General features: G+C 42.3%; 1 protein-coding gene across 3 annotated transcripts in view; it reads left to right on the top strand.

Annotated features, from left to right (window-relative positions):
* MAST4 (microtubule associated serine/threonine kinase family member 4) overlaps positions 1-16,113 on the top strand; it is a 933,584-nt gene that overhangs the window by 257,632 nt on the left and 659,839 nt on the right. For all 3 annotated transcript variants that reach the window (XM_082272235.1, XM_082272234.1, XM_082272236.1), the window contains exon 2: positions 11,547-11,700. In XM_082272235.1, coding sequence (XP_082128361.1) covers positions 11,547-11,700 — 154 coding nt within the window. The remainder of the gene's footprint in view (positions 1-11,546; positions 11,701-16,113) is intronic.

Raw genomic sequence — 16,113 nt, 5'->3', positions numbered from 1 at the left:
CCAAGTTTGTTATTCCCACAAGGTCTATGGCCTCCTCATGTACGAGCAGTTCCAAAGCATCCATTTTATTAGCTAGGGTCCTGGCATTTGCGTATACCCCTCTGTGTTGTTGCAGTGGATAGTGGTTTGTAATTAATTTTATTCCGGTTTGGTCTGTGGTTTGTCTGCACATTCCCCCCCAGTGTTTGTTGTTACGGTTGTTTTGTCCCTGCTGATTCCCATAATACATTCTGACCTTTGCTCCCTACTAACTGACTCTACCTCTAAACCCCCCCCCCCCCCAGCACCTAGTTTAAAAGCCCCTCCAACTTAGTGGCCATCTTTCTCCCCAATAGAGCTGTACCATCCCCATTAAGGTGCAGCCCGTCCTTACTAAAGAGCCGATACCCGACTGAGAAGTCAGCCCAGTTCTCCAAGAACCCAAAACCCTCCTTCCTACACCAGTTCCTCAGTCACTTGTTCAGTTCCCTAAGCTCCTTCTTCCTCTCTGGTGTGGCTCAAGGTACAGGCAGTATTTCAGAGAAAACTGCCTTGGAGGTCCTATTCCTCAATCTATTCCCTAAGTCTCTGAAATAATTTTTTAGGATCCTCAATCTTCCTCTCATGTGATCATTGGTGCCTATATGCACCATGACTGCTGGGTCCTCCCCAGCCCCGCCCAATAATCTGTCCACCCAATCCACAATGAAACATTTTAGCTATTCCGCAGGGGTAAAAGTCTGTTCAAGGTCCTTTTCCCAGGTCCGCGTGTGCTATGGGAGGTCTAGGTGAACCGGCGTCAGAAGAATAGAATATAGTAAAGAGATCATGTGTGTTGTTGGATCCTTCCGTAGTAACAGAGATTCAAAGGTAGTTTTAACAAGAACATCTGAAAGAATAGATTGTATAGAGGAGATTACCTGTTGCCTCTGCAACCACAGTGTAGAATTACATAGTAGTAGCGAGGAAGAGGAAGCCACAGTCAATGTCGGATCTCACCGGAGGACATGAGATAGTCTTATATTTATTTGTATTTTATTGTAAATGCTTGCACTGAAAAAGGGGACTTGTTATTGGACTTTAAATGGTTTATAAAAACCGGGGCAGGGGGGGGGGGTATAAAAGAGGGGAAAAAGAGCACTGTGTACTCTAAACATAATATGTAAACAGAGAGGTCTCATTGGGGATCTTGGTCAGCTATTTGCATTAATACCCAAAGGATTTTAGCTTGGCTGCTTCCATCATTTGTGCCATACTTGTTGGCATGATGTAATAATTTTATCATACATGATAAAATGCATGGAAAATGGAGCGCTCATCTTGGTTTTTAACCATTCATCATTTCAAAGTGTACTATTAAATTATAGTACCAGGAGATTTCATAAAACAAATAATCAGAAGCCTACAATTTAGACGCTTAAGGAAAAAAAATGTTATCTCCATTACTTGGCTCTGTGAACAGTATTTAACGAATTCAGTGATCTGTGCTCAGACCTGACACCACATTCAGCATGGGAAGAATACATGAAATATTTCTCCTAATGGCATGGAAAAAAAGGCTTCCCTCTGTTTTATTTCACATGAAAACCTGGCAGATTGACTGATCCGTCCTTTTGTACAATAGAGCTGCTCTTCTTTCTTGACTTTGTTTTTTAAGGTCACATCACAGAATGAGAAGAAGAGATACCTGATGTGCTTACATATGAGGAGAACATTGAACCAAAAAAGATGGCAATTCCCTGAAGATTTCAAAAATAAGATGTTATAGCCTTGATGTTTGCCCTGGTTTTCATGTGGATTTAGCTTCTCATACAGTAACAACTTAGTAGTACAAGTGGTTTTGCCTGAGTTAACCAAGGAATGTATTTTTTATCGTTATTGATTTTTATTACTGCCACCCTTTGTTGTATATGTCACCACATCTTGAAAGAAAAAAAGCGTTTTTTTTTTGTCTAGTAAACATGTCATTTATTAATCATTTGTCACATAAAATTTTTTTCTGTAGTTCAAAGTTGTCAGCATTTAAACATTTCATATTCCATAAAGTTATTTCAATTTCAATAATTTGCACTGAGCATTCTACACTGACTTGGTTTTTGGTTGTAACATGTTTAGGAAGCCTCATCTCTTAAATGTTATATTTTAATATTCAGTGCCTCAATAAACCATACATTTAATTCCAAAATAAAGTAAAGCTGACCCAATACTTTATCCGGGTTTTCTCAGCAACCACCCTTACATCTAAAATACAGCAGGCATTAATTATGCATACACTTACAACAACTTCTCATACTTGACCCATAACTCAACAATAGCTTTACACTTCTTTAATCAACACCCACTACAGGGACATTACAGAGTGAACGTAATTGCTGGGTATTTACCAGGACTGCCTAATTTCTCCTACGTCCTTTGACAGTCGCAGCCCGTTCGGTATACCTTCATGAGTGGGTAATGGCGCTCTCTGCAGGAGTAAGCTAGGCAGTGAAAGGTTAATAAAAAAAAAAACTTCACTCTGAGACACACCTCTAGGAGGCCGTCCCTCAGCCATTATCCTGACACAGTAAGCACTGTTTTCCAGTTTCATGCTGCCTAGCATCAGGAATAGGTCTAGGTCTTACCAGCTGGGACCTATGTCTGTTCTTTTGTTTTTTTTCTTTGAAAATAGTCTTTTATTTCTCTTTCAATCACTATCGCTAGTTAGTCAGGGGGATCCCTGGAGAACTACAAGCGACAGCAGAGCTGGGCTTCGCACTGGATAATCTAGATCCTTATGGAGTCCCAGCCTGCCGAGCGTCGCAGGTCATTGGTGCGCCCAGGCCTCACAATGACAGTGCCCCTGAGGACGGGGACGTGCCTGCGGAGATCCATCTTCGCCGGGATGTCTCAACTTCAGAACGCCCGTGTGTTGCTAGCATCTCTTCCTGGCTGATGCCACCCCCACTCAGGGTGGGAGGTGTTCCTTATCGGAGCGGAGCCCACTATCCGTGGAATGGTGAGTAATGCTACTCCCATGTCCCTGGGACAGTTGTCTGTGGGGTAATATGTGGGCCCACTCCTGGGGGATGGCAGGAAAAGGTGGTCTCTGTGGTATCCCCCCTCCTGTGCTGCCCCCCGCTGTGGGCGCACTGTGGTGTACACTGCGATGGATGGGGGGTGTGGGGGCTTAGTGCATTCTTCGGGGTACTTCTGGGGTTCCCCGCAGTGGCCAGCTCCTGGGTTTTACACTACCTTTCCAGGCATGACTGACTAAAATTTTAAAGTATTTTAAACCTTGCAAGCATTGATGCCATTAGATCTTTCAACTGAATTGAAGAATGTTTTATTTAGCATAAAACAGTATCCGCCGGACTTAACTGATCATTTTTAAAAATAATTTTAGTAGAGGATGGAAATGTATTAAAAAATATAAGGGGGGGGGGGGGCATGAGAGAGTTATACCTAGCGCTCCTGTGTCAAACACAAGGCCCGCGGGACAAATCTGACCCACCAGGCCTTCTAATATGCCTATCTCACCCAGTTTAACAGCTGGATAGTCGAAACTCTATTCCACCACCTCCATTTTTCACCCTCCGCTCCCTGCTGTTGCTTGTAAACACAGAAGCCTTTTCTTTCCAAAAGAACAGGTTTGTTTTCTGTCTAATACAGAGGTCTGATGAAGGCAGGGACCTTCTAAACTAGGCAAGTTTTTGAGATCGTTCTCACCATAAGAAAAACCCAGGGGGGAAATCAAATATTTTATAGAAATCACGAAAGCAGAAATAGAGGAATCTTGCAGTGGAGACTCTTGTTCTTGTAACTGAAGTCAGAAATGAGATTTTCCCACATTTTGGGCAGATTACTTCCTTTTGTGTCTCTGGGAACAAGAAGTGTATCTTCCAGAGGGAACACAGACAGCTGTAAAACTAACCCTTTTGCATCTATCCAAAACTAAAGAAAGGTTTCAGCTGGAATAGTTACAGTTTAAACTGGAATATCACCTTTTCTTTTTAAAAAAAAACTAAAGGCCCGTACACACTGTACGAAAATTGGAAGGAAAATTTCGTCCGAAGAACAATCTGCCGATTTTCGGATTGGTAGTATAGTGCTTTTGACAGCCGATTACGAATTTTCGGACGACAACAACTGGATGTGCAGGCTATAAAATTTTTATCGTACGTCAACACAACGTCCGATTTTCGTTTAATTAGTACAGTTTTTGTCCGAAAAAAAATCGTAAGAGCAAGACTAGGCATGCTCAGAAACGAAAGAACACATACAAAACAATTAAACACATGACATCATTTCTGAAGTTGAATTCTGTCGTACGGGAATTTTCATATGAAAGTAACCTCTTTACTTTCGACTTGAGACTAGCATGCAACCAAAAACGGATGACAGATTGTTCGATAATCTGATCGTGTGTACGAGGCTTAAGACATCTCTTCCATTGTTTGACAGAATGATCTCCCAATCCTCAGTCTTGTTTCTGCAAGACTAGTACTGTAGTTCCAAATCTAATTGCTAATGCAGTGCCGCTACTTGGTGAATTTCATTTCTGAAACGTTTGTCCTTTAAGAAGAATAAAGGAAGGGTAGAGTGTGTGTGTGTGTGTGTGTGTGTGTGTGTGTGTGTGTGTGTGTGTGTGTGTAGGTAAGAAAACTATATCCAACTTTCAACAAGGAGTCCTAGACAATTGCCCTTTTAAAAAACAAAATTAGAGATCATCGTTAGATGCCAGTTTAAAGTTGAGACCTATTTAGAGAATGGCTGTTACCTTAAATGGTAGTCTGATTTTGTATTTATTTTTTTGCACGGATGCCATTAAATGACAGTTATATCAGCTGGCCCAGGGTTTGTGGATTGGTACATGGTTAATGTTCTTTTAGTAGGAAGTAGGTTATTTTAGGTGGTTGGTTCTCATTAGTCAACGCCTGCTTGTTAACGTGAAATGTTGTACACTGTAATGGAAGTCCCCTTGCTGCAGAGCCTCCTCATCTCTGGAAAACAGTGTATGTTCCTTACATGCTGCGGCTGCTGGATTAAGCTTTTATCACAGTGTGTCCCTGGGTGCTGTGAACCCAGCTGGAGCAGTTCTCAGAAAGCCTAATGATAAATGTGTTTGGAATGCTTGGAAAAGGAAAATTTCCGTTTTTTGTTAAAATGTAATCCCCCTTTTTATTTTATTATTTTTTAAGTTGTAAAAGTTTTTAAAACTATTTTGAACTAGACCTTGTGTTACTTTTTTGTTTTTACTGGTGCATTAGGTAGTAGACATTTGTTGGTGTGCTGCTGAACTTGTGAGGGCAGCCACATACAATCCATCCCATTTACAAATTATTGTTAACATCACCTATCAGGTATAAATAAACACATTTAGCAGGCTTCCCAAGTGTCCCCAGTGTCTTGAATTCTGGAGTCTGAAATTGACAGCACTTAGCAAAGCATGAGTAGATTCAGACAAATATGGACAGATTTCTGGGTGGGCTTTAGGTAAACTAGGGCTGGGAATTGCATTTAAAAGTAATATTGTAAGATACCCAGCATTCTATATGTAGCACCACACTTTGGCACATGTTATTCATTATTTAGCTATAAGTAGCTATAACAGACCCTGCGGTCAGCTTTCTAACCCAACAATTTGTGACCTTGCATCAGTTTTATTTTTTGGCAACTGATTTACCTGGAGACATACCAAATGTGTTTAACACCCAAGAGATCTGCTCTCCTTCCATACAGCTCGGTTTGAGAGAACATTAATATTTTGTCTACCATCGCCACCCTTTGGGTCTAAGCCTAGTACTGTATGATCGGTGGCATCGGCAGGTTTAAGAGAAACCTGCCGTCATTTGGCCAGTGTACTGCAGCCAGTCCAATAGAAGCTGGCTGTCGAAGGGGCATGACCAAAAAAGGTCTGCCGATCGGCTCCTGATCAATTCTTTCAGCCCGCTGGGTTGAATTAAAAAAAAAAACTAGTACTGTGTACTAGACTTCAGAATCAAGCCTTTTCCTAGTTGTACAGTACAGAGCACAGGTTCTTTTTAATAGGTTATATGCTGTTATCGCCAGGTGATTGGCTACTGGTCACTACCTGAAGGTAGCTACATATTACAGATGGGTTATAATTAAAAAGCCTGTGCTCTATACTGTTAAACTAGGAAAAGGCTGCTGGGACATCCCCCTTTATAACCCCTTTTCACTCCCAGCTAGCCTCAGTTTTTTTAGTGTTTGTGATGGACCTCTTTTCCCTAATCAGAGAAGCTTACCATTGTATATGGATGTTTCTTTTTCTATTCCATGATGATTCTTCTATTAAGATTCCGGGTGCACCATAGCCACTGCTGATTGTCCTGACAGCTTCTGGCTCAATGGACTCCTCAGCAGACCCTTGGGGGTCTGTATCCAGACCCCGCCTGGTGAAGATGTGGGGCTAGCCTGTAATGTTGCTTTCTGCACTAGATCCTGCTCTGGACACTTCACTTAGCAACATAGTCCAACACTCAGAGTTGGCAACAGATTGCTTTGCAAGTCCAGGGTCATGGTAAGCCGGGTATAGAGCCCTGTCCCTGAAGACGCATGCAGGGGAAAGCCCATCATAGAGGGCACGTTCAAGAAGGGGTTAATTCCCTGCTAATCCAGTCTACATACAGTCAGGTCCATAAATATTGGGACATCGACACAATTCTAATCTTTTTGGCTCTTTACACCACCACAATGAAATGAAACAAACAAGATGTGCTTTAACTGCAGACTTTCAGCTTTAATTTGAGGGTATTTACATCCAAATAAGGGGAACGGTGTAGGAATTACAACAGTTTGTATATGTGCCTCCCACTTTTTAAGGGACCAAAAGTAATGGGACAATTGGCTGCTCAGCTGTTCCATGGCCAGGTGTGTGTTATTCCCTCATTATCCCATTTACAAGGCGCAGATAAAAGGTCCAGAGTTCATTTCAAGTGTGCTATTTGCATTTGGAATCTGTTGCTGTCAACTCTCAATATGAGATCCAAAGAGCTGTCACTATCAGTGAAGCAAGCCATCATTAGGCTGAAAAAAAAAATCAAATCAAACCCATCAGAGAGATAGCAAAAACATTAGGTGTGGCCAAATCAACTGTATGGAACATCCTTAAAAAGAACGCATCGATGAGCTCAGCAACACCAAAAGACCCATAAGACCACGGAAAACAACTGTGGTGGATGACCGAAGAATTCTTTCACTGGTGAAGAAAACACCCTTCACAACAGTTGGCCAGATCAAGAACACTCTCCAGGAGGTAGGTGTATGTGTGTCAAAGTCAACAATCGAGAGAAGACTTCACCAGAGTGAATACAGAGGGTTCCTCACAAGATGTAAACCATTGGTGAGCCTCAAAAACAGGAAGGCCAGATTAGAGTTTGCCAAGCATCTAAAAAAGCCTTCACAGTTCTGGAACAACATCCTATGGACAGATGAGACCAAGATCAACTTGTACCAGAGTGATAGGAAGAGAAGAGTATGGAGAAGGAAAGGAACTGCTCATGATCCAAAGGATACCAGCATGGTGGTGGTAGTGTCCTGGCGTGGGCATATATGGCTGCCAATGGAACTGGTTCTCTTGTACTTATTGATCATGTGACTGCTGACAAAAGCAGCAGGATGAATCCTGAAGTGTTTCGGGCAATATTATCTGCTCATATTCAGCCAAATGCTTCAGAACTCATTGTACGGCGCTTCACGATGCAGATGGACAATGACCCGAAGCATACTGCGAAAGCAACCAAAGAGTTTAAGGGAAAGAAGTGGAATGTTATGCAATGGCCAAGTCAATCACCTGACCTGAATCCGATTGAGCATGCATTTCACTTGCTAAAGACAAAACTGAAGGGAAAATGCCCCAATAACAAGTAGGAACTGAAGACAGTTGCAGTATAGGCCTGGCAGAGCATCACCAGGGATGAAACCCAGCGTCTGGTGATGTCTATGCGTTCCAGACTTCAGGTTGTAATTGACTGCAAAGGATTTGCAACCAAGTATTAAAAAGTTTGATTTATGATTGTTAATCTGTTCCATTACTTTTGGTCCCTTAAAAAGTGGGAGGCACATATACAAACTGTTGTAATTCCTACACCGTTCACCTGATTTTGATGTAAATTCCCTCAAATTAAAGCTGAAAGCTTCGCAGGCCAGATTTCGGACCAGTAACATCTCTCACATTTACAGGCAACTATTATTGCAATACCTGGACTACTATGGCCTACATGTACTTGAAACTGAGGCAATCCCCCTCTCTCTCTCTACTGCTGCAGAGGTTGTGATTACCCCACTGGGGACAATTGCATGGGCATGGCAGATTAGAAGGGTCAGATGGACTGGCTAGCTCAATCTCAGCATTTACCTCCCTTGTAGGTGGTAGTCATCTATTCAGGGCCATAGTATTCTTTCCTCTGTTGGTTGCCCACACTCTAACTCGCTGATATACTCTGTCCATTCGGCTGGCCCATCAGCCACACCATCTTCTCTCTAGTGAATGATTTTCCAATGTCATATTTCTTATGCAGACTTTCTGGCCTTATTTACATACTCTCATTTGGACTGATTTGGATGTCCTAGTCATAATGATTAAAAAGTCTGTGCCCTGAACAGTACAACTAGGGAAATTAAATTTTGACTTACCAGTTAAATCTGTTTCCTGGAGCACGTTACAGGAAGCATGTTTTCTGTCCATTGTTGTGTTTTTTTTTTTTATCTTTTTTTATGATTGATCTATTGCTTACTTCAACACTGAGGCAAGCTGGGAGTGGGAGCTGATATCTGTTCTTTTTTTGACAGTCACCTGAAGATAGCTGCATACTGTAGAACTCAAGTCCTAATGAATAAAGAGCTTGTGTACTATAATGTACTCCAAGTCTTTAACCCAGAACTAGTATGTCGAGCAGGAGTTTTAATATATCTGTGACTTAACTAGTTGTATGTTTGTTCCAGGTCATTGATTCAAAAAGTAATAGGGGCAGGGATATTCAGGCAAATAACATTTTCAAAAGGGGGTTAGTAGTGGCCGCCTTCGTATTCTTTCAGTACAGGTTTCTTTAAAAGAAGGTTCAGTACACATATGGCAGACGGTGTTGCTGAGCTGTGTCATAAAACAAAAGACTTTGCCAGTAGTGTATAGACTACTGCAGGTGCTGCAGTCCCTTACCTTGCTTCCGCCTTCTGCTGAGAGCACGTCAAGAGCCACAGAGCTCGGCCAGAGCTAGGCTGGTTTGGCTGCACTTTTGCATCTGGTATGCTTCTGCATGTAGATTTAGATGTACAGTGCATCCGGAAAGTATTCACAGCGCTTTGATTTTTCTACATTTTGTTATGTTACAGCCTTATTCTAAAATGGATTAATTTCATTATTTTCCTCAAAATTCTTCAAACAATACCTTATAATGACAACGTGAAAGAAGTTTGTTTGAAATCTTTGCAAATTCATTAAAAATAAAAAACAAAAAAAAATAAATAAAAAATCACACCTACATAAGTATTCACAGCCTTTGCCATGACACTCAAAATTTAGCTCAGTTGCATCCTGTTTCCCCTGATCATCCTTGAGATTTTTCTACAACTTGATTGGAGTCCCACCTGTGGTAAATTCAGTTGATTGGACATGATTTTGAAAGGCACAAACCTGTCTATATAAGGTCCCGCGGTCTATAGTGCATGTCAGAGCACAAACTAAGCCATAAAGTCCAATGGATTGTCTGTAGACCTCCAAGACAGGATTGTGTCAAGGCACATATCTGGGGAAGGGTACAGAAACATTTTTTTGCAGCATTGAAGATCCCAATGTGTACAGTGGCTTTCATTATCTGTAAATGGAAGAAGTTTGGAACCACCAGGACTCTTCCTAGAGTGGGCTGCATGGCCAAACTGAACGATCAGGACAGAAGGGCCTTTAGTAAGGGAGGTGCCCAAGAACCAAGTGGTCACTCTGAAAGAGCTCCAGCATTTCTCTGTGGAGATAGGAGCACCCGAGGTCAAAAATAAGACTCCAACCTGAATCAAAAGATCGTCATTTTAATGATAGTAACAGAACATGTTAAAACCAGCCTGGGATAAGGTTATGCTGTCAATGTTGGATCCGAACAGCAACGCTCACGCCCTGAAGAAGCATTGGTTTTAACATGTTCTGTTACTATCATTAAAAGGACGATCTTTTGATCCAAGTTGGATTCTTATTTTTGACATCGGGCGCTTCTTTAACCTACCACCACTAGAAACTTTGGAAAGGACCACTAGGCCGTACCTCAAGGTAGCAGCCCAGACCCTTTAAAAGGATCCATTGCCACATTTCCATTCAGTCGGCCCAGATCGATTGGGAGCAAATTTCCCCAAGCGGCCCTATTTTATCACCCACTCACAGACCCTCTATTAAATAGGTCAGTCCAGCGGAGTCATCAACTTTTTTAAAAAAATGTGAAGATAGGAGAACCTTCCAGAAGAATAACCATCTTTTCAGCAATCCACCAATCAGGCCTGCATGGTAGAGTGCCAGACAGAAGCCGCCACTCAGTAAAAGGCACATGACAGCCCACCTGGAGTTTGCCAAAAGGCACCGAAGGACTCTGACCATAAACAAAATTCTCTGGTCTAAGGAAACAAAGATTGAACTCTTTGGCCTGAATGGGAAGCATCATGTCTGGAGGAAACCAGGCAACGCTCATCACTTGGCCAATACTAGCCCCACAGTGAAGCATGGTGGTGGCAGCATCATGCTGTGGGTATGTTTTTTAGTGGCAGAAACTGGGAGACTAATCAGGATCGAGGGAAAGATGAATGCAGCAATGTACAAAGACATCCTTGATGAAAACCTACTCCAGAGCGCTCTGGACCTCAGACCGGGGTGAAAGTTCATCTTCCAATAGGACAAGGACCCTAAGCACACAGCCAAGATAACAAAGGAGTGGCTACGAGACAGCTCTGTGAAAGTCCTTGAGTGGCCCAGCCAGAGTCTGGACTTGAACCCAATTGAACATCCCTGGAGAGATCTGAAAATGGCTATGCACTGACACTCCCCATACAGCCTAATAGAGCATGAGAGGTCTTGCATAGAGTGCGAGAAACTGCCCAAAAATAGGTGTGTCAAGCTTTTAGCTTCATATTTAAAAATATTTGAGGCTATAATTGGTGCCAAAGGTGCTTCAACAAAGTATTGAGCAAAGGCTGTAAATACTTATGTACATGTTGTGATTTTTTTCGTTTTTTTTATTTTTTTATAAATTTGCGACGTTTTCAAGGAAACTTCTATCACATTGTCATTATGGGATAGTGTTTGTAGAATCTTGAGGAAAATAAGTAATTCCATTTTGGAATTGGGCGGTAACAAAATGTGGTAAAAGTTAAGCGCCGTGAATACTTTCCGAATGCACTGTATAATATAGATACTAAAACTTTTCATTAGTCCACAATTCCACTTTAAACTCTTTTATACTGTTTTTTTTTTTTTTTTTTGTTTGGTTTTTTTTTGTATATTTTTTTTTCCATAGTAAGTGCACTTTCCTAATATTTTCTGCTGATGTTTAAAAAGAAAACCATTATACATATCCCACTTTTTGTTTCTGCAGCTTGACAACATTTTATCTCCACCGCCTATGCAGCTGCGTAAATGTAGCACTCCCGAGGTCTCTTTCAAGTCAGGCAAGACTGTCAAATACAAGAAATCACTCAATGAGGACGGCAGGCTTTTGAGAAGAGGGAGTCTTGGAGGAGCTTTAACTGGTAAGAGGCCAAATATAGGACATTCTGGAGAACAAGTTGTATAATCTGGGGATTGTTTTGCGTTGACCTGTTTGAAATACAATCATTACATGTTTGAAATACAATCATTACATGTTTGAAATACAATCATTACATGTTTGATTTTAACAACCTTGAAGTGTAACTAAGGTGAAAACTTTAGTTTTTGCTAGAGGGGAGACGGATTAGAACAACTGTCAGTTTCTATTGCTGTCTGTATCCCTATTAGGGAGATTGACCCTCTCTATTTGTCCTATTTACTATTATCAAAAGTAAAATAAAATTTCAAAATTTTTGGGTTGACACAGAGCGGTAATAGATGGGAAATCTTCCAATGGGGACCCTAGTTCTGGTGATGCTAGTGACACCCTGGGATTCCCTGACTTTGAAGGGATTTCCTCTCACTACCTGTTTTGGCTATGTGACAGGAAGTGACGGGAAATCTCCCCAGTGTAACACAGGTGGTAAAGAAATATGACAGGGTTTAGAACCCTCCCTTACTCTATCAAAAATGAAAAAAAAAAATAGCTTTGTCGTTAGTTCTACTTGAATTGATCATAGTAGTACTCCATGCCACAGAAAATTGAAACACCATGTTAGAATGTTTTGGATGATTACGGTGCCTTTTATCCATGTATATTTCCAAAAAAGCTTAACCCTGTAAAAGGTAAGAAACAGTCTCCATAATTCCAGAAATATTACAGACCTGTATTATTTGAACATACAAGTTATCAAGGCTAAAAATGTATTCAAACATATAGATTTTGAGCAGTTTCATGCTATACATGATATTACTTAGTTACACGTATCTGGTAGGCCCTCCCACCCTGCAGTGGAAGGCATGGCGACTCCATAGGATCAGTTCCAACTGATTTATTCCTTTCAGCTTCTCTCTTGCCTGCTCCATAGGATCGAGATAAAGGGATAGGAATTCTCATTGCATAGGATGTCTGAGGACCAGTTTATAAGCCCCCAGCTACATCACTAGCCTAGTCTCAAAATACCAACCTAATCGCTCTCTTCGTTCCTCTCAAAACCTCCTGCTCTCTAGCCCCCTCGTCACCTCCTCCCATGCTCGCCTCCAGGACTTTTCCAGAGCCTCTCCAATCCTATGGAACTCCTTACCCTTATCTGTCCGATTATCTCCTACTCTATTAGCTTTTAGGCGGTCTCTGAAAACCCTCCTTTTCAGAGAAGCCTATCCTACCAACACCTAATAAATGTACCTCCATTTCCTCCATCAACCCATCCCCACGGTTATTGCCATTTGTTTCACTTGACCCTCCCTTCTAGATTGTAAGCTCTAACGAGCAGGGCCCTCTAGTTCCTCCTGTTTTGAACTGTATTGTAACTGTATTGTCTTCCCTCACATTGTAAAGCGCTGCGCAAACTGTTGGCGCTATATAAATCCTGTATAATAATAATAAGCCACCCCTACCCTCCTAAATGTAAGAAAGTCAATTTCTGACAGTCTGTCATCGCACCTAGAAAGTATATTTTGCATGGTGCGAAACCAGGACTTTTGTATCCTAGGAAATACTCCTTGAGACACACCCTGTCTTTCCTCTAGTCTGGTCGGGAATAGGGCTGAAACAACTAATTGATTATTCGACCATTTATCGATTATGAAAATGGATATCAACTATTTTCATAATCGATTAGTTGGTCAGCTGCTTAGTTGTCCTGCCTACAGAATGCATTATTTGTTTACGTATCAGAAAATACAGTGCAATCCACATACACCATCCATACATGTCAGTAGATGGCAGAGAACTTGTGAATGCGTGAAGAGCAATGTCTCATGGGAAATGTAGTACTGGGTATGAGAAGGAACCAAGTGATTTTAAAGGCAGAGTTTTTTTTTTTTTTACCTTGCTATAGGGACAGTCTATACAGTAATATACAGTTGTGCTCATAAGTTTACATACCCTGGCAGTATTTGATTTCTTGGCCTTTTTCAGAGAATATGAATGATAACTCAAAAACTTTTCTTTCTCTCGTGGTTAGTGTTTGGCTGAAGTCATTTATTATCAATCAACTGTGTTTACTGTTTTTAAATCATAATAACAACAGAAACTACCCAAATGACCCTGATCAAAAGTTGACATTCCCCAGTTTTTAATACCATGTATTGCCCCCTTTTAGCATCAATGACAGCTTGAGGTTTTTGTAATATTTGTGGATGAGGCTCTTTATCTTCTCAGATGGTAAAGCTGCTCATTCTTTCTGGTAAAAAGCCTCCAGCAGTTCCTGTAAATTCTTGCGCTGTCTTGCATAAACTTCCCAGAGTGGCTCAATGATATTAAGGTCAGGAGACTGATATGGGCACTCCAGAACCTTCACTTTATTCTGCTGTAGCCAATGATAGGTCGACTTGGCCTTGTGTTTAGGATCATTTTCATGTTGGAATGTCTAAGTACGTCCCATGCACAGCTTCTGGGCTGATGAATGTAAATTTTCCTCCAGTATTTTTTGATAATACTGCATTCATCTTGCCATCAATTCTGACCAAATTTCCTGTTCCTTTGTAGCTCACACATCCCCAAAACATCAACGATCCACCTCCGTGTTTCACAGTAGGAATGGTGTACCTTTCATCATAGGCCTTGTTGACTCCTCTCCAAATGTAGCATTTATGGTTGTGGCCATGAAGGTCAATTTTGGGTCTCATCACCCCAAATGACTTTGTGCCAGAAGGTTTGAGGCTTGTCTATTTGCTGTTTGGCGTATTGTAAGCGGGATACTTTGTGGCATTTGCGTAGTAATGGCTTTCTTTTGCCGATTCGACCATGCAGCCCATATTACTTCAAGTGCCTCTTTATTGTGCATCTTGAAACAGCCACACCACATGTTTTCAGAGAGCCCCGTATTTCACCTGAAGTTATTTGTGGGTTTTCTTTGCATCAAGGACAATTTCCTGGCAGTTGTGGCTGAAATTTTAGTTGGTCTACCTGACCGTGGTTTGGTTTCAACAGAACAGAACCCCTCATTTTCCATTTCTTGATTAGTTTGAACACATATCTTTTTATATCCCTTTCCTGTTTTATACAGTTCAACTTCCTTTTCCCGCAGATCCTTTGACAATTCTTTTGCTTTTCCCATGACTCAGAATCCAGAAACGTGAGTGCAGTACTGGATGAAAGATGCAAGGGTCTGTCGAGAGTCCAGGAAACTCATTGACCTTTTTATACACACACACTACAAACAAACAGATCACAGGTGAGGATGGTTACCTTTTAATAGCCATTCAAACCCCTTTGTGTCAATGCATGTTGTTATTAGGCCAAAATCACCAGGGTATGTAAACTTTTGATCAGGGTAATTTGGGTAGTTTCTGTTGTCATTATGATTTAAAAAGTAAAACAGTTGATGGATAATAAATGTCTTCAGTCAAACACTAACCATGAGTGAAAGAAAAAAATGTTTGTGTTATCATTCATATTCTCTGAAAAACTGCCAAGAAATCATAAATTCTGCCAGGGTATGTAAACTTATGAGCGCAACTGTATTTTTCTGCTTACTATATGGGCACTTTAAAGGCAGGAGGAGCCAGAAGTTCCGGGCAGTGCGGACCGCCCCGGGTACCACGCACGGGGGGGTCAGTCCGCTCAGGGGTGCCCACCGTCGGGCCGGCACGTATCTCCCTGTGAAGGCAGCTGCAATAACAGCTCCTTCAGTCAGCGGCGCGCTTCTCACAGGAGGCGGGAAGAAAGAAGGTAAGTGCTGTCTGTGTGCTCACTGTGCTGGATAGGAGAAGCGGCCGCCGGCCAGGGCAGCTGCATAAAGAGGAACTGATCTTTGCATATATCTCCTGCATCCGTTGAATGACTGATTCTCCTCCTCTCCCTCCTGCAGGCATTCAACAGACGCAGGAGATCTATGGAAAGGTCAATTCCTCTTTATGCAGCTGTCCCACCGCCCCGCCCCTAATATACAAATTCCTTTGCTGGCCCCCCAGTGCTATCCAGCACCCCCCCCCCACCCCAGTGCTCTTCAACCCCCCCTCTCCAGCCCCCCCAGTGCTCTTTAGCCCCCCCCTCCTCCCAGTTCTCTTCAGTTCCCCACAGTGCTTTGCAGCTCCCCCCAATGCTCCCTGGCTCCCCCAGTGCTTTCCACCCCCTGTGCACCCTACTCCCCCCCTCAGTGATCTCCAGTTACCCCAATGCTCTCTACCCCCTGTGCACCCTGGCTCCCCCCCCCTCAGTGATCTCCAGTTCCCCCAGTGCTCTTCTACCCCCTGTGCACCCTGGCTCCCCCCCTCAGTGATCTCCAGTTCCCCAGTGCTCTGCACCCTGGCTCCACCCCCCCCCCTCAGTGATCTCCAGTTCCCCCAGTGCTCTCCACCCCCCTGTGCACCCTGGCTCCCCTCCCTCAGTGATCTCCAGTTCCCCCAGT

This window comes from Pelophylax lessonae, assembly GCF_965119305.1.
Source record: "Pelophylax lessonae genome assembly, chromosome: 1".
Classification (NCBI taxonomy): domain Eukaryota; kingdom Metazoa; phylum Chordata; class Amphibia; order Anura; family Ranidae; genus Pelophylax; species Pelophylax lessonae.
The sequence above is the reverse complement of the archived record's forward strand: the minus strand, read 5'-3'. Positions and strand labels throughout refer to the sequence as shown.